Source organism: Conger conger, chromosome 17 (assembly GCF_963514075.1).
Source record: "Conger conger chromosome 17, fConCon1.1, whole genome shotgun sequence".
NCBI classification, from domain to species: domain Eukaryota; kingdom Metazoa; phylum Chordata; class Actinopteri; order Anguilliformes; family Congridae; genus Conger; species Conger conger.
In genome coordinates, this window is record NC_083776.1 from 20057155 (window position 1) to 20083219 (window position 26065).

Consider the following 26065-nt stretch of genomic DNA (forward strand, 5'->3'; position numbering starts at 1 on the left):
TGTTAAAATGTTAACAAATTAGCAAACACTACACTAAGTGGAAGCAATACAATATGAACCATTTGTTAGTAAAATAATAAAATGGCCCCAAACATGACCCTTGAAAGATCCCACAATTGGAACATTGGGATCCATAAAATGGAGTCTAATTTCAAGCGGTCTACGCTTGAGAGAAAAATCCATTAAAAATCCTTCTGCAGAAGCCTATCCAGATTCTAGGTCTAATATCATTAGGAAAGAATTATTGTTAGTATCTACATTACGTCATTTTGATACATCTGTATACCATCTCAACCCCAGGAGTAATGGTATGAGACAAAATGCAATAAATTGAAAATAAATTAATACACAATGGAATTGCTATGATCCCATTGAAATGCGCATGACAATCACACTTTTTCTTGGCTGGAAAATACATGAGCTACTGTATTGATTCATGCTGTATTTATGGACTTTTGAAACAGGGTAACTTAACATGAATCATAAATACACTCATCAGGATGAAACATGGCGGTCCTGAAATGTCAGAATATTGGTAAACTAATGAAAAGAGACAGGTGCCTAAGAGATGAAGCTAAAAAAACCCACAAATTCACTTTAAATTGGTGTTCAAACACTCCTTGAGTTTGACAGACAGGACGTAATTTGGAGGCACAACCAGTCTTACAGATATTACACCTGTCTTTTTTGATTGTGCAGTCGATGATAGAATCCTCTTGACTTTTAGATGTATGCTCATATTTTCTATAACAAAACTCAACTGTGTTTATCTTCCCTTGGGACTACCAAAATGTCGGGGATGTCAGTGGGTGAACGCTGAGAGAACACATCGAGGTTGAGCAGTTCACGGTCCCCTCAGTGCATCATACGAAGTACAAAAAAAAGGAATGAGGTGAGAAATATACTATAAATGTATTCAGAATTAAAGGTTTGTAATTAGTGAAGAAACGGTTGAGTTTAAAAACTAGAACCTCCTCTCAGCGTGAGGAGCTCGGTAGATGGATGGTTGCCTGCGGGTCTCTTGCATTATTAATGTCTGGCTCCTAAGCTGGAGCTCTAACTCAAATATAATACTGTATCTGGCTCTGTGTGATTCCCAGGAGATTTACATTTTTGCTCCCACATGCGATTTTAGTTTCACAACTATTATCATACATGAGTTACCCTTACAGAGGTGAAAGGATATTTCAAGCGTTCGACGTTTCACAACAGCTGAAACGCTGCTCATCTGAATATAAAAAAATAATAATAGACAGCGTGTGCACATTTTGATGCAGGTAACATCTGTCAGGGCTGATGCTGTGCTCAGGAAGATCTCTTTGCAAAAAGTTTCCATATAGACGTTTGGCTACCCACAATCTCTGAGCTGACTGGACACCACTTCATAACCACCAGCTGACAATTTATGTGCAGAAGGTGACGTAAACTGTAGCACAAAACACAGTTAAAATGAACATGCAAAGAAATGCAAATGATGCTGTGCTCCATTTCCTAAACATAATATTCAGGGTTGTACTTATTCACAATATATTGTAGAGTGCCTCAGCCAAAACCCACACCATATGTGGTCGGGTAGGAAAGGAAACATAAGGACAGAGTTATTGGGAAAGACTGAATCAGATGATTCATTTTAAATGGAGGCTCGAGGGCACTCAGATGCTTATTTAATGTATATCTATTGCCTCTCTTGGTTCTCTCTGAAATGTGCGGAACATTACGGAATTAAATTAGATGGAACCAGTTTAAAACTTTGCATGATACAACTGAGGGGTGTCATTTGAAAAAGACTGAAATATATTTAGATAGTGTATTCCGTGCCGAATTAGTTGCAATAACTATACCCATTTTATTTATCAGTTAGCCTAGTGAGGAAAAAAAGTTAAATCAAGTAAATCATAAAAAATGTCTTTTTTCTTCTGCTGAAATTTCACTAGACTATTTATTACAAATATACCCAGCAACAGCATGGTCCTGCACATCAAACAGAACAGACTGCAGAAATTCCATAAAGCTATTATTTATTCTGTGTTATGTGTAAGGTAACCTTGAAGATGAATCCCTGCACTCTCATGTGAAATATTATCAGGGAGGCCAAGGGTTAACTCAGCAACAAGTGAAGTTCAGAAATTAAAAAATAAATAACAAAAAAGCCAGTCTGTTTTATTTTCCACATTGAAAATTGATTTCCTAGTTAATCTCTACCTGTTGATTGCCAAGTATCCTATCTATCAATGCCAGAGGTCCAGGTTTTGACATTAGCTTTAATTACATCTAGATGGTGTGGCTGATAACTCTCAAAGCATTAACTGCAGACAGTGGGGGTTCAGGCCTGCATAGCAACTGGCTGAACAGAAATAACTCTGGGAATGCTGAGGGCAAAGACGGTTACTACTTCCATCGATTAAAGCAGAAAAATTCAATTTACCCGCATGTAAAATCCAGTCCTGGCCATGTCGGTATATGGATTACAAAGGAAATCTGCTTAATTACAAAATCCTTAGTAAATGTATCCGATTACAATTGATGAAAACATAGAACAATGTAAAACGATATTGTAGAGGGAAGTATAGTACAGAACAGGACTATGAGAAGGAAGAGAAGAGGAAGCCAGTTGTTTGTGATTCTGCAAAACACACACCTGTAATCGTTATCTGATGAGCTTATACTACTGTAAGTGGCAACAATACCTGTGAAATTATTCTGTGTTAATGGCAGTATGCTTAGCTGGAGTTACACTACAATTTTTGGTTAAAAATTGTAGTGTTTGTCTATATAAAACTGGTTGTGTCAATCCTGGATTCTGATTGGGTGAGATCTCCAGTGACTGTAAATCTGACACAGTGACAGTGTCATTCTGTGGAGTTGCTTACAAATAATATTACACAATAAATAATCGGCGGCATTAAATATTTCTGTATGTTGTAACCGTAAAAGCATTATGCCACTCAAGACCATTAATGATGATTTTGTGAATGCAGTCATGTCTACAGGCTGTTGCCAACACGATACCTTGCTCTCACACTGCGCTGGTTAATGTCATACTTTACTGTGATATTTCAAATATTACCATTATGTAATATCAAATACATGCAATTGTGTTTCAATATATGATACAAGCATTACCTTTGTGTTGTGAGGTATTCCTTGAATTTACCAACGCTCTCAATGCCATCCATCACCTTTTTGTTAAAGGGGATGGAATAACCAAATGACATTTTTTACATGGTAATTGGGAATGGTCTCTGTGTTCCAAATGTGCAGACTTGTTGCTAAGAGACTAACATACAGCATGCAACGAATAAAGGACAAATGATAAAAATCTGATTAGACCCAAGCTTCTATCTGGGAATGTGTACAAAGCTTCAAATTAAATGAAAGACAACACAAATGACATTTCTTCTCACTGCCGGCTTTTGTGTCATTTTCTACATTTCCAAGTTTAGCTGTAACTCAAAGAATACAAAAATACCACATCCAGGCAACTCGCATGCAGATCACAGACACTACAAAACAACAGATTTGCGTTCCGTACGAAGCCTCATTGTTTTGCTTATATTTAAGTTGCCAAACAATGCAGTTTAAAACCGTATTCAAATCTAATTTTGAACTTATTGACATACTAATGGAAATTTATATAATTATTAAAATCATGAGCATAGTATTCTTAATGAACCCATCATTAGCTATTTTTGTCACTCTATATTTGCCATTCTCTGTGACTTGAATTGATTTGTCTATGATACAGTATTAACTCAGTGAGCAATTTATTAGGTAGACCTGTACACCAGCTAGTTAATGCAAATATTTAATCAGCCAATCATGTGGCATGCAGACGTGGTTAAGAGGTTCAGCTGTCGTTAAGACCAAATGTCAGAATGGGGAAGAAATGTGATCTAAGTGACTATGACCATGGAGTGATTGTTGGTGCCAGACAGGTACTGCTGATCTCCTGTGATTTTCACACACAACAGTCTCTCGAGTTTGCAGAGAATGGTGCGAAAAGCAAAAAAACATCCAGTAAGCAGCAGTTCAGCAGCTAAAAATGCGTTGTTAATGAGAGGTGAAGAAGGGCCAGACTGGTCGAAGCTGACAGGAAGGTGACAGTAATGCAAATAACCACACATTACAACAGTGGTATGCAGAAGGGCATCTCTGAACACAAACCACGTCAAAACTCTAAGTGGATAGTCTACAGCAGCAGAAAACCAATAAGTCAAAAATAAAGTCTAATAAATAATAAAGTGCTCACTGAGTGTATGTGTGAAGTGACCAGGCTGGGTTTTTTACGGTCTGGTGATATGCTAGAGAAAGAACACACATTATTTTGAATCAAGTGACACACAGGGTTACACAGGGAATGCCATTTCTTGTATGAGGGTGTTTTCACGCCTGTGGTTCAGTTGCTTTGGACTAATACGTTACAGTGTTGCACTTTCCCTTTGGTTCGTTCACACAGCATTATTTAACAGTGGACCATGACCTATAAACGAATGGCACATGCAAGCAAACTGTTCTCTCGCTGGTCTGATTTTTGGGGCAGGGAATTTATCATCTTCCTTCGGGGAAAAAAAGCATCCCATCATGTGTAGAGTTTTACGCAGCTTTTTGGTTTGTTCAGTTGATTGCTTTCAAACTGGAATCGCTCCAGAGTTGACTTGGAAGTGCTCTGAGACGACCTTCTCTGGGCGGAGTAGGTCCGCTTGTTTTGGTCCGCACCGGAGTAAGATTTCTGTGTTCACACCTGCCTAAACGAACCGCAACAAGGTGGCTAACGTATCAGGGTTCGATTCAACCGGACTAAACAAGGCTTTGTGAAAGCTCCCTGAGACTCTTATTGGTTGGCCTCTTTGTTATTTGGGAAGTACACTCTCATTAATGTTTTGTCAGTCACCAAGCTAAGAAAAACTACCTCCTGCAGACAAGTTGACTGGGTCGGAGCCACAAAGTATATCAGATATCAGCAAAGACAAACATCTTCATTAAGATTGAAAAGAGCCCCTCGATAAAAAACTAAACAAAAAAGTTGTAAGCCATTGTACATCTCAGACATTATGTCATACTTCATCAAGCACATTTAAAAACTAATTAATTTGGATCCTTGGCCATCTTCTTAACAAATATCTGTGTAATCTGTTGTGACAGAGTAATATAGCATGCAAAACACAGTTGTAATTAGGTGTGTGACACAAAGACAAGTAATTAATATTTATCACAGAAACCCTAATTCCGATTTTTAATCTGAAACACTTCAGCCACTACACATCAACCCCATTACTTACAGCAGGGATGCTCAATCTTTCCCAGAAAGGGCCGATAGGGGTGTAGGCTTTGGTTCCAACCGAGCAGTAACACACCTGATTCTACTAATCAAGATCCTTAGCAAAGACTCTAATGGTCGATTAGTGGAATCAGGTGTGCAACTGCTCAGTTGGAAAAAAGCCTATACCCACACCGGCCCTTTCTGGGTAAGACTGAGTATCCCTGACCTACAGTATGAATGTGTAACACATTTGATGGGTATAGGTACATGCAAACCTAACCTCACAGGCATAGAAATGCCTCATAAAGTCTTACATTCTGTCAGCCATTCATTTGCTGCATGTACTCTGTGTCTCTTGCACCCTGCCAGGTCAGGAAAGAAGCCCCAGTATAGCCATTAAAGAGCTCTCAGCAGCTGGGACCTTGAGCAAGGCCGTTAACCCCACAACGCTACAGGGGGGATTGTCCCTGGCTTAGTCTAATCAATGGTAAGTCGCTTTGGATAAAAAGTGTCAGATAAATAACTAACTGTCACATGCCTACCTTGAGTGTCAGTGCAGACCATGCTCTGTTCTTGGGTCCCAGGGCCACAAGTCCCTTCTCTGGGCACACAGGGGCCCGCCGGCTGCACATCCCACAGGAAGCAGACGGGGTCCTCACACGGGATGGATTCAGAGAGGTGCGGGCAGCCCTCTGACCCTCCGGCAGGGTCCCGAACCACCTGTCGCGCTCTCTGTTGGAACCCTGCTGGGACGGAGGGTACAGATAAATGGACTGCATTTATACAGCACTTCTACCTACTTCTGCCATGCAGTCAACCATTCACACACACTCACACACCGACGGCGACAGGCTGCCATACAACGCACCAAAGAGCTCGTCAATTGGGGTTTAGGCATCTTGGTCAGGGATACTTCAACAGACACACCCAGGGTGGAGGATCGAACCGGCAACTCTCTGGCAGATGACCGCTCTTAACACCTGAGCCGATGTCGGAGAGGGAGGACTGCCCTCCCTTTCACGCGTCTTACGACCCAGAACAAACAAGGAGCGCTGGCAGGAGCACGAGGAGAGGCGCTAACAGGAGCATGAACAGAGGCGCTAACAGGACGTCCCATCTGTTCATCCTCACTCTAACACTCATACCTCCTGAGAGTCTCACTGTGGGCTGCGCTTGTTCTCAGAGACCAGCGTTCTCACAGCCTTGCATCGCCTGAATCCTCAAGGGCATCGATATATTACACCACATTATAGTCATTTTATCCAGAGCGATGTACAATAAAATGCAAATCATAACCAGGGACAAGTACTTAAATGGAACATCAACTGGGTGGGAGATGTTTTTTAGATTTTGTTTGAGATTTGAGATTGAACTTGTTGGGATTTTGTCTGCCATTTTGAAATCTTGTTTAATATGGCTAGACCAATGCACCATTCTCAATTTTTATGGGTTTGACAATTAATACACAGCACTGTATCGGCTACACCATTTTCCTACATTTATTTGGTTTGTCACCCATTTGGGGGATTTAAAACACCTTACTTCAAGTGGTTTTGAAATAATCTTATCAGAGTACTGAAGCCTTCACTGGGACTTTTATACACTAACTACATATTATTCTTCAGAAGAGGATAACGGCATACATTTCACAATTTGTTTCCCCCGTACCTTCAATCCGAGAGAATAATGAGAGGGATATGTTGAATTGTAATAGTATTGAAGTGTGCACAAGAACACTGCCACTGCCATGGTGATCCATGCACATGTGTATCCACGTTATGGAATGTCACAGAAATACAAATTATTTATATTTGTTTCACATCTGTTTTGGCAGCATTTGCTCGTCCTTGGATGGCGACAGCATGGGCTGTTTCAGCTGGTTCTTGTGATTACAGCAGAAAGGTGCTGATTGTGCTGCTGACGGATGAACCTAACTGGGATGACCCAATTTTCGAGGCAACAGAGGATGCGAGGGAGAGGTGTAGAGGGAGAGAGAGGCAGAGAGGAAGAGAGAGAGAGAAAGAGAGAGAGAGACAGAGAGGAAGAGAGAGAGAGAGAGACAGAGAGGAAGAGAGAGAGAGAGAGAGACAGAGAGGAAGAGAGAGAAAGAGAGATAGGCTATAATTCTGTTCCACTTGTTTCCATGGAAAACCTAGAAAACTGAACTTTAAAATTTAAAATTTAGGGTAGGTGAATGTTTTTTTGAGAGAGATCAGCAGTGTCTGTCTTGTGAAGTACATTTAGTGATCTGAGCCAAAATCTAAACATAAAATTAGTACCATGATGATGGGCTTTGTAAATACAGTATTATAAAATTATGTATTTAGTTTGCTTAACGCTGAATGTGTGGAACACGGGGCAGGTTGGGGTTGGCTTTGAGGTCAGGGGTGTGGGTGCGGGTTGGCGGCCGGTGGCAGTTGATTACCGTTAATTTGAAATCCTTCCGTGGCGTTAGCGCGGAGGAGCGTGGTGAAGCGAGGCGGACACACAACCCCACCGCGGGGAGCGAGCAGGGGCTGAAGCCCCTGTGTTTTTTTTTACTGGAGTAAATCTGATATGACCAGAGATCCTCTCCATTATTGATGTCCTGGGGGATGTGTCTCTACAGAGCTGTTTTCCACGGTGTGGAGGTGGGCAGGATGGTGGCCCGACGGGTTTCGGATTGATTCCCGCTCTCGTATGGCTGTCTGAGGGATGTCTCCGACCACGCTCCCAACGCGCTGCTTTCTGACCAGGTGTCTCCGGTTTCCGCATGATTGATAGCAGTAATTTGCCCATCGGGAATTCTGGGATGTCGGTGTCATATTCGGAAAAAAGGGCTTTAGTTTGCCCTGGCTAATGTGTGTGGGTCCTAATGCCGAACATAAATTATGACTTTGCATCCAGAATGAATGAATGAATTGAAGGAATAAAATAATTAAGCATTTGATTAAGACTACACCCACATTCGAGTTTGGAATGTCTAAATTTCCTCTGAAAGATTTCACTAATGGGACATTTTTCTAATGCCAGTGTAGACCGGCTATTAAATTCAGTGAAATTATTGGATTTGCCCTAGTCTTGTTCAAGTCTGATTTCTCAAAATTAGAGAGAGAACATTAAATGGATCTAAAATGTATCCCAACATAAAATGATAAGTAGCCTATCTGATGATATATGAAAAGAAGATTCAGCATCTCAGAACTGCTCTAGGATCAGTTTAGTCTTGCGGCTGAAAATAGATCAGGGTCAGATGTGGAACCGGAAGCCTGGTCCTAGACCAGCACTCTGACCCTGCGGCACTTTGTGAATACAGGCCCCAGTGTTGTTGCTGTTGTCTATTTGCTACCAGTATCTCTTGCTAGAGTAGATTTTATTTGAGGCTATGGATTGATAGATGGCTGTAATTCACTATGCTATTTGTTATTTGATGAATATGTGGTTTTCTATGCAATATGAAATGTGCATAGCAAATTCAGTAATCTTTAAAAAGTGGCCTGCATGTTTCCCTTGGTAGCAACAAGGGAACACACACACCACATACACCACATACATAGCCAGGGATAAATGACTAAGTAACAGAATTTATTGATAATTTCCAACCACCCTCCAGGCCACAATTGTAATCACAATTGATTGCCATGAATTTAATAGTAATTCACTTTCTGATTCATCATCAGGCTGCTGTATCACTTTGCCTGCAGTGAAACAATATGAAATGCAATGCAGGAGCTAGCTAGCCTTTACTTCTCCACCTCACAATCGCACTGCCTCCTCCGCCCACATTCAAAAAAGCTTCTAAATATAGAACTGATATTAACTGTTGAGTCCTGGAGAGAGAGCCCTTTTCGCATGTTGTATACATTCCCATTAACGATTAAAGCATAGAGAATAAAGGATGTAGGACAAAGAGGGCAAGCACCTGCCAGATTTGAAAAGTGCCAGGGGCACGACCCCTTCCCCGATCGCCATCCTGGCGCCTATCGGTGGTGGCTGTGCAGTCCGCTTGCAATTCTACACCTTCCAGGAACAGGACATTGATCTATCACAGGGGCTCCAGCCCTCTCTCTCTCTCTCTCTCTCTCTCTCTGTCTGTCTCAATCTCTCTCTGTCTGTCTCTCTCTCTCTCTCTCTCTCTCTCTCTCTCTCTCTCTCTCTCTCTCTCTCAGACTCACTTTCTCTCCCTCGGTCTCTCTGTATTTGTCTCTGTCTGTATCAGTCTCTCTGTATCTCAGAAGTTTGAAGTTCAGATTTTTCATGGAAACAAGTGGAACACAATCCTAGCCTTGGGAGGTTGGAGCATCATTAACTCCATAATGGATTGAGCTGTTAATTGATCATTTCTACAAACCAATTAAATACTACCACCTCCCAATCTCCTTAAACCTTCTCAGTGTAACCTTTTGAACCCAACAAGCCAGACGTGACTTTTCTAACCGCCCTTCCCTTCCACCCGACGATCTGAGGCGACTCCACCGAGCTGTCCCCTCAAGCCCACTGCCTGGCCTCTCTGACACTGAAGAGAGGCCTCCTTCCCTGGGGGAAGTGTGTGGCCAGCCTGGAGTGTGCTCATCACAGAGCTTGTCCTCAGGGCAGGTCACGACCCCCACCAGCACTTCCCCCTGCAGCTCCAGGGTGCGACACACACATATACAAATGGCAAACTCTGGCCAGAGTTCATTGGTTCCTTAGCGGCCACGAGGTCACCAAGCATTCCACTTAGCAAAAAAGTAAAATAATATTATTATTATTATTTTTTATTTTATTTTTTATTATAACACTGGCTCAAATTGAGACCTGGACAAAAATGAGTTTCATAAATAAGTTGTTTACACTGTACCTTCAGAGTATACACCTTTTGTAATTTTGATCTGTGAAGAACTGCCCTGCATTTCATATTTGTTCGAAGCTCAATACTGTATCTCAACACTACTCAGAACACAGATAGAACCTTATAATTCCAAGGTCACAAAATGTTTATTCATGTATTAAATTGAATTTGTATAACTTTTTAGAAAGTTCTGCGGCTGTACCCTTAAAAAATTTTGTCATATTGGAGTATTGTTAAAAAATCACTGCAAGGATACATGTATAAAATGCACCAATCCAGTGTCCCTGCCTTTAGAGCCACTTCTTTATATCTGGTAAAGTGGAGATAATGGAGGCTTCATCTGTGTGCATGACGTGTTGTCAAGACTTTTAAATATTCTACTGTATTTATTCATTTTTCAATGACATAGACTGGATCTATACCTCAAGGACATTACAAAATGAGATAATCGGCCATGGAACAAAGGAATGGGAGAAAAAGAGAAGCGATAACGTGGGCAGTCTCTCTATTCACCCCACCTTTCCTCCCCTGTGGCTCCATGCAGTTGTCGTGGAGACAGGGCCCCCAGGCCGACCAATGGGAGAGCAGGCAGGGCTCGGGACAGGGAATGTAGCACGGCTGCACTGCGGAGGGGATGTCTCCCGCACACAGACGTCCACTTACCGGCCGGGACACTGAGGACAGCACAGGAAGTTACAGGACAAAATTAAACGCAATGTTACCACATCTCCAGCATGAGCTGAGCTTTGACACACTATGAACAACGAGAATTACGTCAAGAAAATGAAAGCATTTGAATTGTTTCTATAATTGCATGTTTGCTTCGAATTCCAATTACTTCTTTACCCGGAATGATGTTGTTGGATTAAAAAAAAATGGATGATTCACTTTTTTATTTTTCTTTATTTTTCTTTCTTCTTACAAAGTTAGGGACAAAGCACCATTGTACTGGGATTGAATGTCATCCACAGCATCATTGTGGTAAAACAGAGAGAGTTTAGTTACAGCATTCCTGACAGACTCTAGCACTGTCACACGGATACAGACTGGCTGTCCTCAGAGTTACCTCTGACCTTCCAGCAGATCTCACAACACACCACTCTTAAAGGGCTGTCTTACACAATATTAAGCCCATCACTGTACTTCAACGTGTGTGCAGCAAGCACCTTCAACCCCGGCTTGTTCCTTACCCTGTTTGGTGTGATGTCTGGCGCTTTCGTCCGGGACCTGTATGCAGTAGATATCTCGGGTCTGGACCCCCCCTCCGCACAGAGCACTCAGGTTGTTGTAACGTCGATACTGCTGGTTCAGGAGCGGGGCCACTTGGCATTCGCCCCAGTCTGTGCTCTTCCACACATACCTGCCGAAACGCAGAGTAAATATCCCCCTTTCCAATTCCAGTAATCACTGATTAAACCAGGCTGAAGCTCGCTGGACCTTTACTAAATCCATTGATTGAAATTGGAAATTCATGGCCTCACTTTAGGGAGAGAACAGCAGCTGGCGTATTGTGTGTCAGGTGGGTGGAAAGCTTGAGTCTTTTCATTTGTTTCCAAATGTTGTTTGCTTGCTTATTATTACATTACATGAATTCATTATGCAACGCATTGTTTGCAACATCAAGTCAAAACAATGCGTTATGAAAGCTATTTTGCCGTTCGCTTTAAATTGGCAATTTTAGCATGTTTTAACGTCGCTTTACATATTATTATGATTTTCCTACAATCGACTAAATAAATCATATAAGAAAATGCATTACTCTTCTTACTCAAGTCAAACCCAAGGTGCCACAACAGTCAAATTTAATCATTCTATTGTAGTAAATGGAGATGTGCCGTACCTTGGACACTTGGGGAGTAAGTCTCCAACAATGTTGCAAGCCTCTTTCTCTTCAAGAGCGGGGCACTCTCGGCCTCCACCAATAGGAATCTGCTTCAGACCCCGGGTCCTCATGCGGTAACCTGGCGACAGGTCCGCCGCTTGGCAGGTCTTAGAACAGGGGCTCCACACTGACCAATCAGATACCTCACAGTCTCTGGGCATCACACAGGACTGAAACGTAACCGGGGCATCGTCATGGATACAAAGGCTGTGGGGGAAAAAATGAGATACAATGCATTATTCTGCCATCAGTCAGGCAGCCTGCAGCCTAGTGGCTCATGTACATGACAGAGATCTAGCTCCAGTGAGTCACAATGAGATCCGCACTGCTGTTGGGCCCTTGAGCAAGGCCCTTAACCCTGCATTGCTCCGGGGAGGGATTGTCTCCTTCTGAGTAAGATCAACAGGAAGTCGCTTTGGATAAAGGTATCAGCTAAAGAACAAATAATGTATTTTTGTACAAACTTTTTGATATTACTGCTGCAGTGCCACAGCTTGACCTACACGCTCTTTCAGATCACTGATCTTGACCTTGTGTGAAAACTGAAGTAAAAGGCAGAAAGTAAAAAGAAGAAAAATGCAAATGTATGCAACAAAGTACATTCACCTTTCTTCACCAGTTGTGAAGAAAACAAAAACATTGCTTTTAACTGTAAGTCAAAGTTAAGGACAAATTTAGTTTTAATCCCAGCCTGTAAGCCCTCTTAGAAAAAAGGGTTCTGAAAGGTTCTTTGGCTTGTTTCCATAGGGATACTATAGAATCGCAGGGTTCCTATTGGAACCATTTCTTTATTCAAGTGAGGAATGTACAGGTGTGTGAATGTAAAGGTTTAGCAGCAACTACTGCGGGAGCCTCGTAAAGTAACATTTAATTATTCTTTTAGGTCTGTCTAAAACTATGGTGATATCGACAATGAAGAGAGATATCGGAAAGGAGTGAGTCATAAAAACAGAGTTCGGGTGTTACGGTACATAGGGAATCCTAGCTTCCCACAAAACAAACAAAACAACGAAACGAAGGGAACACATTGAAATTGAAAACCCTAGTTGCGCTGGATGCTGGAAAAGCAAGCCAAGGGCAACCATATGGTAGAGGGTATGGAGCTGGCTTCTAAGTCAGATATTTCAATCCACGGGCTGGGCACTGTTCTGGTGCCCTCAAACAACAGACCCATGCATAAAAATCAAGGAGTCGCTTCAGATAAATGTTCGCTGTTTATTGAACTCTAACATTGTTTGAATATATCTGAAAAAGAACTAGCAGAGAAAAAATATATCTGAATTGATGTAGCAGTGATAATGTTACTGGACTTAAAGCATGAATAAAGTGAAATACTGTACATTTATTCAGTGTAAAGGAACTGCTTTCTAATATTTTCCACATGCTGCCATTTTATTAATAGATAGTTTACCATGCCCTGACAGAAACAAACCATGAATCATAAGCTGCCCTATGCAGAATGATTAGAGCATTAATATTCAACAAACCTTTTTCGAATATCACAATTAATTACTTTAACGCATTTACAGGCCCAATGAGTCCAGTAATAATAATGCATATTTTGTGTGTGCAAGGCAAAAACTAATGTTAAGTATGGTGCAGTAGCAGGTGTACCTTTTGTTTGTTTTTAAACAGACAGACAAAGAAACAGAGACACAAAAGGAGGGGAAAAAAGTTAAGCAACTTCTGTCACTCAGCCATTTCATATTTGCCTCCTTTTTTAATATTTCAGGGCACAAAATATGGTCTTGAGGAAGTTGCTTGGTTTCACATTTGTGCTCTGATGTCTCTGTGCTCTCTTTCTGACCTACTTTTCCTGCTCAAAGCGGCAAAGTCCCTGTGTGAAGCGAAAGAGTGGTACTTACTGATTAAAGCAGCTCACACTGGAGAATTGATGAACTTTATTTAAAAATGAGACTGCCATCCACTCGCCCTCCCAAATAAAATGAGTAAAATATAAAATGGAGAATCCCATTAAAAATCAATAGTTCCTAGCAAGCAAGCATGATAATACTAGGCCACATTACAGTGCAAAATGTTCCGAACTGTAGGCTATGAAGAAAATAGCCTGCAATGACAAATGTCTTTGCACCAATTTCCATTCAGTCATATACGTAAATTAATCGGAGCAATTGCCTCTTTTTTCAGACATAAACCTGTCTTTAACTGTAACAAGAAACACAGTTATGCCTAGCATTTTTGCCGTATTGAATTGTCTCCATGTAAGTCTCCTTTGTTTTGTCTGTCGTTGTTGGCCTCTATAGAATATTCTACTTTTAGGGTTGATGGTGATTGTGTTTTAAATCCTAGTTGCAACCTAATTTCCCCGGCTGGGACAATAAAGTTTGGCTTGACAGTTCGGTCAGTTTAGAATAGACTGCATTCCCCAAAATGAACATGTCAAACTAAACTTATACATAGGAAAATTTCAAGGACAAATGATAACTGAACGAAGACCAAGGGAAAAGCGAATGGAGTGCTCCAGTGAAGCCATGCGTGAGGAACTCACACACTTCTCTGATAGATCATTCAGAGGCACCGTGCATGCTACAGGAAATCTGTAACCCACTTAATAGTATGTGAGCTCCTTACTTCCCTGAATTCATTTTTAAATACACCCCTTTAGAAGAGGCTTATCAATCAAATGCCTTGGATTCACGCAGGTTGCATATTAGACCCCGTATTCATTGCAAATACTGTGGCTACGCTCTTGTATTATTGTGGATCAAATCAAAGACATTGGCATGTTTTTCAGACTAAATCTCAGAATGAATGAATTTGACCATGGAATGATTGTTGGTGCCAGACAGGATGCAGCAGCAGTTCTGCAGACAGAAACGCCTTGTTAATGAGAAAACAGCTGACAGGAAGGTGACAGTAACACAAATAACCACATATTACAGTGGTATGCAGAAGAGCATCTGTGAACACACAATGTGTCAAACGTGGATAGGCTACAGCAGCAGAAGACCAATATGTCTAAAAATAAATCTAGTAAATACCTCATAAAGTGCTCACTGAGTGTATGTGCAGAGTGTAGTTCTACTATAGACTGACACTTTTTTATACACCTCTCTTGCATTTCTGTGCATTGTTTACGCTGTGTCTTTCTTTGAAGGAAATAAACCAGCATAAAAATAAAAGTGCAGCATCTCCACTGCACTGCATTAACACAGACAGTATAGCCAATGGGATACGTTTGATAATGCTGACTATGTTAGCATCTCTTTGATATTTTCAATGCTTGTGTAGTTGTAAAACGGAGCACTGGCTTTGAAGTATACATACATAAATAAAATAAAAATGCTGACAGCTGACAGTTAAAAAAATAAAAAATAAACATGTGTATAACATCTTGAAACCTTGATTCTGAACTTTGAAGAGGTAAATGGCAAGATGGCATGCAGAGAGAGGTACAGCTGTTGAGCTAGAATCAAGCTTTATTATCACGCCTCTTAATGTCAATCACACTGATATTAGTCAGGCTTAAAAGATCACATATGGTAAGAAAAAATTTGCCTATGTTTTTAGTGTCTCTTTGCATCTTTTTTTAAATCACAGACTGGAAATCTCTGAGGTGTAACTGCTTTTCAATTATCTAATATATAAATAAATGTAATTCAAAAATGATGCATAATTATATCGTTATCTGCTCAATTCAAACAATTAAATTTGTTTTGTTTATTATAATGTATGCAATGTTCAGTCTTGTGCAATTTTACTTGGTGATTAGACTAATTATAAAAACGGAATAAATTGAACTCAGGTGGGGAATATGTATTCAAAACAACTTCTAAAATATGGTTTCATCTTGTTAGTGATAAGAGAATGATTGTCATGTCTATTTTCTTTGCAGACTACAGATGGGAATTTAAGTCTGTCAATCACACCAAGATCGACGTGATAAGATCTGTCAATCTTACATTTTCTTAAAATTATCTTATAATGTATCCTTTGCTGACACTATAGTTTAGAGCTATTTCAAAATATGCATATGCATATTATCACAAATTAAGACACACCATATACACTCACCAAGCCCTTTATTAGGTATTTACTAGACTTTTTAGACAGATTTTTTTAGACATCTACTGCTGTAGTCTATCCACTTAGAGTTATGATGGATTGTGTGTTTAGAGATGCTCTTCTGCATGCCACTGCTGTAATGCGTGGTTATTTCCGTTACTGTCACCTTCCTGTCAGCTTTGACCAGTCTTACCATTGTCCTCTCACATGTCTCATTAACAAGGCATTTCTGTTTGCAGAACTGCTGCTCACTGGATTTGTTTTTTGTTTTTTGCACCAATCTTTGCAAACTCTAGAGACTAGTGTGCGTGAAAATCTCAGGAGATCACCAGTTTCTGAGATACTCAAACCACCCTGTCTGCCAACAACAATCTCCTCCATTCTCATGGTTGATGTGAACATTAACTGAAGCTCCTGACCCATATTTACATGATGTTAAACAATAAGTAGGTGCAATAAAGTACAAATAAAGTACAAATTTTCCTAATACAGTGCTTGTGAGTGTATATTTAAGATGTATAAGGGACCTGACATACTTTCTTTGTGTCACCAAATATGTGTTTTCATGAAAGTTGGTATATTAGCTGAGCAAGCTCATACACAAATGAAAATATGCACAAATTTTGGTAATTCAACCAACTGCACTATACGGCTGCACTATATAGTGCTAAAATGTGGAGCTAAGCATGTATACTTCTGTAAAAGCATACGCCGTGCAGAAAGAAAATACATTACATGATGCATGCCTGTCACAATTATGCCAATGAATACACTCACAGTAGAATGTCACTCAGATTTGATCTAAAAATAAGCAGCCTCCGCCATGGCTGCCATTTTAAAGCCCTAACAGCTCCACGAGCTGACGGCTGACCCCAGCCTTCAGCCAGCTGATCTCGAGACTCGCCGAACTAGCCCCCGCTAACAACAAGCCGCAGGACAGCTCGGTAAGGACAAACACAATTACAATCAGAGTAATTATGGCACAGCTCAAAGATAATTAATTGGTTTCGAAGTACTGTGAGTAGGCGGGGGCTGAAATATGCCTATTAACGGTTTAACATGTTTGTTATTTCAGCTGTCTGCATTAGCAACCAAGCTGAAATGGTATTCAGTGTGTATGCAGGGATTCACACAGAGTTCAATTTAAGACATTTCAAGAAAAACAAATGGCAACATTTAGGGGCAAAATCCAGGGCACTGAAAGGCAATACTTTGTTATGAGGGGTCAGCTTAAAGCAGGGAAGTCTGAGCTTATCCAAAAGGGTCATTACTTATCCGAAGAGGTTGAATTAGTTTCGGTCCGCCAAAATGGCTGGACTTCGTATAAAAAGGGATGCAATTCCTAGACAAAGACGTACAGAGGAGCATGGAGGACAGAGCCGAAAGCACAGAAAAAAACTGTCCAAATACTTATGGCCCTCACTGTACATTGTGTTCTCATACAGTCAGCTGCATGAATATTACGTTAGTAACATTGTTTTTTAAAGTTTGGCTCATTACTTTTTGAGAAGTCAGAACACAGCCTAACAATGACATGCTGAACGTCTGGCCTTTGACTTCAATTTCACTGTGACAATCCATATCAAAAGCACTAATATTTGACTGGCAAACCAGAGACATTGTATTTATTCTGCATCAAGATACAGAATTTCTTTATCATATTCACAGAGGTATTGCAGGCATGTGTAAATGTACTGTATTTGGTTTCACACAGAGGTAGGCAAAGGATTATGGATGAATAGGATTGTTGCAGTACTATATGCTTTTAATAAGTTTCCTTTAGGACAGATAGCAAGGTAAATACTCAGGTAGTGTAATAAATCTGAACAATGCTATTTTTTCCCACATGGCTACAGGGAAATTCCCCATTCCCTAGGACTCCTCTCAACAGGTACTGTAAGTATGATAGGCAATAATAAAGGGAGTTGGGTTCATCAAGAATATACATTTTCCCGTATAGGTATAGTAAGTAGCAGGTAAGCAAAAAGGTAAGAATATTCAGTTCACCAAAGAGGCAAGCATTAGATAGGATTAGAGTTTTACAGGCTATCAAATGTTTTTATTCCACTGCAGAAAAACTAATTTGACAAATATAAATAAATTAATAAAATCAGCTAAATTGTTTATGCTGAAATTATGACTTGACCTTCAAGGCCTAATATTTGTGAAATAGATTTTTAAGGCATTTCAAGATTTTAAGCACCCACAGACACCCTGCATTCAGGCACAGGTAACCTATACTCATTTAGTCGCTGTGTTGTGTCAACTGAGAAGGACTCCAAAATGTTTCAGTCGAAGAAAAGCTTGAACTTTCTGCCTCCATAAGCAGCAACCAGACAGTTATTTTCATGAGGAAGAACAGTTAGAAAATCTGCCATTGAGTCAGAAGTCATGCAATTCTATTTGTAAAGCGCTTTTTACAAAGACGCTGTCACAAAGAAGCTCTGCAGAAAAACAAGAAATAAGAAAAAATGAACAATGAGTCTGAACACCCAATAATCCAGCAAATTATACTCTGCAGTGGGGAAAAAACAACTATATAAAACTTTGAAGTGAATCAATTAATTTCTTTTTTATATTGTGTTTCGTATACACCACAAGCTTGGGGTTGGGATCACAGACACAGTGTTGTTATTGAAGATCTGTTCTGTATCCCTCACCTACATTTCCCTTTTTAAATAGAAATAAATTGTTAACAAAATAATAGATTGAGGCAGCCTGTAGCCTTGCGGTTAAGGTGCTTGACTTGGAAGGTTGGTGGTTCAAGCCCCAGTGTAGCACGATAAGATCCGCACAGCTGTTGGGTGCTTTAGCAAGGCCCTTAACCCCACATTGTCCCCTGCTTAGTCTAATCAACTGTAAGTCACCTGGGATAAAGGTGTCAGCTAAAGAAAAACAAAGAGACTTACCTCAGCATGGCGTTCTTTCCGTCGGTCCTGGTACAGCGAACCTGCCTGGTCTGGTAGCCGACCTCCACGTCGGGCGTTTTGGGGTCGTGGCCGTGCTGGTGGTGGGCGGTCAGGGTGTGGCGCTTGACCGCGTTCTTACGCCCGGCCACGTCGACGCTAAAGTCCAGCGTGGTCCTCCCCCCCAGCCACGCGTCCTTGGAGTGGGGCATGCGGCACTCGCTCCAGGGCCCCACCTTAAGGCTGTACCGGTGCTGGTCCTCGCCCGGGGGGCAGGGCGCCGGGGGGCTCTGGCAGGTCCGTATCTGGGTGAGGTTGGGGCAGTGGGCCCCTCCGTACACGGGGGCCGCCAGCATCGCCCGGGTCCGGTGCTGGAGCCCGGAGCCGCAGGTCCGGCTGCAGAGGGACCAGGCGGAGAAGGCGGACACCACGCAGGCGTGGGGGCAGGGCACCAGGCAGGCCTGCTCGGACGAGGGCCTCTGGGAGAAGTAGTCGCAGATGTGTTCGGTGACGGCCGTGCGGTTGGACCGCCGCACGCAGCGGACCGCGCGGTTCTGGATGCCGTGCTGGGCGGTCACGCACTCGGCCGGCCGCGCCCTCAGTTCGTTGGACAGCTGGGGCACGAGCACGCACGAGCCCCATTCAGACACCTCCCACTGGAACAGCTCCTGGTGCCACTCGCACACCCGGAAGCACTGCCGCTGGCTCTCCGGCTTGTCGCCGTGGTGGCAGTTGGAGTGGTGCGTGGTCCAGCCCTCCGTGTGCACGCACCAGACCATCCTGGTCTGAACCCCGCCCGGTCCACAGCTCTCCCCCATACACCTACTCCACTGGCCTGGAAGCACAGGACACCAGGCTATCAGCACTCACCATTTACAGGTACAATAGGTAAGATTTTTGTGTTAAAATATTGTTACAAGACCATTGTAAATCCCTTCCTATCATTGAAAGGGCTCACTGACATGTTGACTCACCCTCTACCTGTGTGTACAGTGCTTAAATTCGGGTTTCAAAATATGCAGTTGACGGATCGGCACTCTGTACCAAAATATCATCTAGCTGTACAATAAATCAAGCTCATTGGTTGAAAATTGGTTCTAATTGCCACAGCCAATGGCGTTTCAACTTCAGCGCGTTCACAGAGAAGGGGTAGGATAAAAAGTGTTGAGCGTTTGTTGCTGGAACTCCTCTCTTGACCATTAGTCCGAAATTACCTATTGTACCTTTAAATACAGTAGCAGTACAGTACATTGGGTGACATTGGCTTAGGAGGTAAGAGGAGTCGTCTGGCAGTCAGAGGGTTGCTGGCTCAATCCTGCCCTGGGCGTTTCAAAGTGTCCCTGAGCAATGCTCCTGACAAGCCGGTTGGTGCCCAGCATGGCAGCCAATCGCCGTCAGTGTGTGAGCGTGTGTGTGCATGAATGGGTGAATGAGAAGCATCAACTGTACAGCGCTTTGGATAAAGGCGCTATATAAATGCCAACCATTCACCATTTACTGGCCTACTTTCAGGATTTTCAATACAAAAAATAAGAACAAGACATTTCAGCAGGTTGGATTGGCCCCTGCAGGAATGCTTCATCCTACATGCTCGCATGAAGGCCTAAAACAGGCCTCCAGACAAAAAACTGCAGCATAGTAAAAAATACAAAATTGTGCCAGGCTTGTGCTGGCCATGTATCTTATATACAGGCTGGTTATACAGCACATCATATTTAAAAATTTCAGCAGGCTGTTATACTGAAGACAGTATCATTTTTGCATAGGATACTGTAGTGTTCCACAAGATTAACAATGAACAAAAAAACCTGACAGAAAACGGATTTCTCTTCCTGGAACTTTTCACAAATGAGCTACAGTGTGTTTTTTTTTACATTTTTGCAGCTTTATTAACAATATCTACTGAAGAGACAAGGAAATGTAGTGTCAAGTACTGAATGTGAAGGCAGAGCAAATGGCTTGAGCAAGTTTTAACACACAATAATGTTATATTGGTGAAGAAAAGGAAGAGAATAATGCTAAAGTTAACAGCTGAATTTAACGACTGAAAGTGCTGGGCTTTATTGTTTAACAATCCCATGAAATTGCATTATGGGATATTTTACTGATCTTGCGGGATACTTCTTAGTATACCTCCCTCAGGTGATACAGGGCAAATATTTTCAAAAACAGTTTAGTAGCTGGAATGATATGCTGTTGTCAATTCTATACTGTAAGTCATTCAATCATACAATAAATTGATGGAATTATTTATCATTTAACATTTTTCAATCATCAACAATCATCAAATGATTTACTATCTACTTCTCATATTGGCACTTCAGTGATATTTCCAGATGGACAGTTACAAATCCGACAATGTTTTGTTGTGTTACTGTTAGAGAATCTTTTTCTAAATGAAGCTCTTCATACTCATTTTGTCAGTTTGTAGTACAGGTATATTAAATGATAATTAAACGTTTGAAATCTTTGTAAAAAATAAAAAATCATTACGCAAATGCCAGCAATTTTTTATTAAAAACTACCTGCATTTGCTGGTAATTTTTAGTAACAAGTGGAATCCCAACGGATTCAAATATTGTATGAAAAGGTAATTGGATTCTTCTAATCACACTCTCAGCCATGACCTATTCTGTAGATGAAAGACACCATAGTCTTTACCGGTGGATTAGAGGTTTATGTATTAATTCTTCAAATGTTTCAGAGCAAAGCATTCTCTTTTTCTCTGGTCTGCCCCTGACACCAAAGATTAGTCATGCTGTTGCTTTTGTCTCCATTAAGAAATGCTCTCTTAACACCAGATTGTGTATAGTGTTTAAAAATATACACACAAACAACATTTTGATGGTCCATGTCCATAGTACAAGGCCTTTTAGACTCTCTAATGCTGTGGTTCCCTTATTGTATTACTATGACAGTACTACACATACAATGGTAATAACAGACAGTATATGAACACACTGCAAGTATTTCAACAGCATATTGAGGTAAATATGTTATGGGGCGACATTGGAGGAAAGAGCAGTCGTCTGGCAGTCAGAGCGTTGTCAGTTCGATCCCGCCCAGGGTGTGTCGAAGTGTCCCTGAGCAAGACACCTAACTCCCAATTGCTCCTGACGAGCTGGTTGGTACCTTGCATGGCAGCCAATCGTCGTTGGTGTGTGGGTGAGCACTTTGGATAAGGGTGCTATATAAATGCAGACCATTTACTATTTAAATGGTGGTGCTGTAAATCTATCAGCAATGAAATTTACTGTAGTTCACATTAATTAGCAAAGTCAGGGGTGCAAGTGGCTCTGTAGTGCACTCCGCAACTCATTTCCATCTTCTCATTGAGCGAGATGAAGAGCTACAGGCATCCATTTTGTTTCATATTTATACTACACAGTATGTCAATCATTGCCACGGCGTATAATATAACTATGACACATAATAATTGACAGGTACATCATAATCTGACAGATGCCAGAAACAATCAGAAATCTGAGGGGGCAGTGAGAGTAGACAGAGACAATAAGGTATTCTTCACATGAAGCAGCAAATATTTCACTGCTTTAATGAGTAGCATATTGTTCCCATAGCCTCACCATTTCATATCATTTTCATAAAGACATCAGGGGGTGATTTCTTTCCATGCATAAAGCAGATGGTTTGTCACATTTTTCAACATAGACAGTTATTTGTTTTGTGTTGCCATGGACACTAGAACTGTATGTGGACGACAGCTGCTACTACTACTACTATTACTACAACTAAGACTACTACTACTAGTATTACTACAACTAAGACTACCACAACTACTATTACTACGACTAAGACTCCTACAACTACTACAACTAAGACGACTACTACTGTGACTACAACTACCAGTCAGCCCAGGTTGGCTCATGTCACCCCGCTTCTCATTGGCCTCCACTGGCTTCCTATTGCTGCACGCATCCGTTTCAGGCTGCTAAGGGGACTGCCCCACCTCACATACAATCCTTGATCACTCCATACTACCCAGCTAGACCATTCCGGTCTGCCAGCTCTGGTCACCTTATGGTTCCCTCTCTACGTGCACCTGGCGGTCGAGCTGCACGTTCACGCCTGTTTTCCGTTCTGGTTCCTCAGTGGTGGTGGAATGACTTGCCTACCACTGTCAGGACAGTTTCGACGCAGACTCAAAACCCACCTTTTCAAACTCTACCTTAGTCCTCCCTCCTGATTTCCCCCGCCCCTCCTTTCTGATATCCCTATCCTTGTCTAACCCCCCCCCCCCAAAATTTGCACTTATGATGACGACTATGTTTAGAACAGCATTCCATGTGTATTTTCCTAGTTCTAGATTTTTGTGTTAAAACATTGTTATAAGACCACTGTAAATCCCTTCCTAACATTGAAAAGGCTCGCTGACATGTTGACTCACCCTCTGCCTGTGTTTGCAGTCCTTAAATTCGGGTTTCAAAATATACAGTTGACGGCCCGACACTCTGTACCAAAACACTGTATGACTGAACAATAATTCAACCTCATTGGTTGAAAATTGGTTCTAATTACCACAGCCAATGGCATTTCAACATCAGCTCGTTTAGAAGAGAAGGGTGAGGGATAACAGTGTTGTGAAGTCTGAAATTACCTATTGTACCTTTAACTAAGACTTACTATGACGACTACTACTACTACCATTTTTTTTCTGATGAATTGCCTGGGAGAAAAGAAAACCAGGGCTGGATTTGAGGGCCATATTTGCTGACCCATGATTAGACTACACATTTTTATTGCATGAGCAATCTTAAAAACAAGCCAGGAACATTATGACCTCACTCATTTTTTTATTTTGTTTATCTAATACTTCCAGTGCCGGTCTCACAGACAGAAATGAAGCATAGGCCTGGACTAAACTGAGTTTGTACGGAGAATCTCCATATAACTGGATGTAGGCTTATGCTGTTTCTGTGTAACTGGCCTGTACTCGAGCAGTTCTGATAGAAAGTCTGAAACCTAACGCATACAGCTCAAATGAAAAATGCAGGACCCTGGGCTGTCATGGAAGTATGTATTAGTTTGCATGTGTCTGCAATACAGGCATTTTGCTCCACGGTACGCGTGTGCAAGCTTGACCCCTGTGTGATACACAGAGCACAAAGACTGCATCTGAAGGTACAAGTGGACCTGCTGTGGTTATTTTGACAGCCAGCGTCAGGAAACGCATGCCGTCTCTCTCTCTGTTCCGCAGACGACAAATATCCGACTCGGATATTTTTAGGGTCCGTTTTCAGGTCCACTTCACCCGTCTTCCGCCCGCTTCTCTCTCCTCTCCTCTGTCTGTCTGCGGTTCGTTTGTGATTAATAGAGATGTGCTGAGGCACGATTACGCTGACAGACATCCCAAAAAACGCACCTACGCCGCTCGGCTAGCACCAAGCAATTAGGCAATCGGCTGCCGCCCAGCCCCTGGAACAAACAGCCCGATGTCCACCCATCTCTGTCAGTCACTTTAACTCTGTAAATGAGCACACTGCCTCTTCATATTACTTCAATATTCAAATGGTATATTAGATATGCTTGCCTGTCTGTAATTACAGTAACTATGACAATATCTATTCCCTATACGGTAAATGCAATATCAACAATAGAGGCAATCTATAGTGTTTGCCTGGCCCAAAGTAATGCTTCAACTTCAACTCCATCCTAGTACACTCATGTTTCCATTAACTCGCTGCCAATGCTTTCAGATATGTCAGTGTGTCACAAATCTGAAAATGTGTATTTTTAGGAATGCTTTTTAGGTAAATCTTTATTTAAACTTTTTTAATGAACCCTCATAAACGATATAAAAGAGCAAAGCAGCAGGACTCTATTTTTTGGACTTTCTGGATTTCTCCAGTCAGTGGTGTGGAGCTACTGAATGTTGGTATTTTTGTGACCAGAGGTGAGAAGTGCACAGCTCAAAGTGAGTGGCGCCGGTGGCAAATTGGCTGGATTATGCAGAATATATTACCTGTGGGTGTATTGAAGCTGAAGAGACAGTCTGCTTCAGTTATTCATAGGCAATCAAATGACCTATTTTCATTCTCTTTAAAGAGCCATTCACGGCACAGGGCATCCTGCAAATCCCCAGTCTACGACTGTAAAATGGAAGATGAGGATATGAATATACTACTCAGATATTTCTCCCAAGACTTTGAGTTCTAATCTCACAAATAAAAGGAATCAGTTGAAATTTGTTTGATTTTTCTTCTGATGGAATTTCAATGAAACATTGCCCTAAGACTTATGACAATACCTAAGAAATAGGCCTACTGACAATAGTTTTATTTAACAAAATAAAACCAGGGGCGATCATGACAATGCAAATTATCTCATGTCGAAGTATAATAACACTATGGGCGGCCTGTAGCATAGTAGTTAAGGTACATGACTGGGACCTGCAAGGTCGGCGGTTCGATCCCCGGTGTAGCCACAATAAGATCTGCACAGCCGTTAGGCCCTTGAGCAAGGCCCTTAACCCTACATGGCTTCAGGGGAGGATTGTCTCCTGCTTCGTCTAATCAACTGTACGTCACTCTGAATAAAAGCGTCTGCCATTATGCCATTAATGTAATGTAACTATGAACTATTGGTCAAACAGAAGAACATTATCATTATGATGATGCTCATTAAAAGTGGCCTTTGTTTATGTCCTTTGTTAACGTGAGTTATTTCCAATGTCCTGTATGTATAGTCACTGGTCAGCCCATGGATTCTTGGTGATTGGTCATTCATCAAGTGATTAACATTTTATTGTTACTGTACTGTCGCGATAAAGAGTTGCTGGTAGCCTAATGCAACAGATTTATTTATTAATATGAGACAGTGCAGTAGCCTACTGGCTTAATCATAATAGTGCCCTTCTTACAAAAAGATTACTCTCTAGCGTGCACCTTATGAAGTAATGTTCTTTGGATTTTCGGTATGGGTGGCCTCTTATCCTCTTATGCCTCACAGTTGCACCCCTAATATTTATGTGCATGTGAGTGTCTATATGTGTGTTTGTGTGTGCGTGTGCATAATTGTGCGCGTGTGTGTGTGTGCATGTGCGTATGTGTGCGTGTGTGTGTGTGTGTGTGCATATGTGTGTGTCTATGTGTGTGTCTGTGTGTGTGTGTGTATGTGTGCGTGTCTGTGTGCGTGTGTATGTGTATGTGTGTATGTCTGTG

At 41.5% G+C, this 26065-nt stretch overlaps 1 protein-coding gene across 1 annotated transcript in view; it reads right to left on the minus strand.

Moving 5' to 3' along the window:
* Positions 1-26065, minus strand: part of thsd7ba (thrombospondin, type I, domain containing 7Ba) — a 174360-nt gene that overhangs the window by 71647 nt on the left and 76648 nt on the right. Inside the window, exons 4-8 of the mRNA XM_061226317.1 lie at positions 18888-19719; positions 11911-12159; positions 11261-11430; positions 10589-10744; positions 5803-6003 (exon numbers count right to left, since the gene is read on the minus strand). Coding sequence (XP_061082301.1) covers positions 5803-6003; positions 10589-10744; positions 11261-11430; positions 11911-12159; positions 18888-19719 — 1608 coding nt within the window. The remainder of the gene's footprint in view (positions 1-5802; positions 6004-10588; positions 10745-11260; positions 11431-11910; positions 12160-18887; positions 19720-26065) is intronic.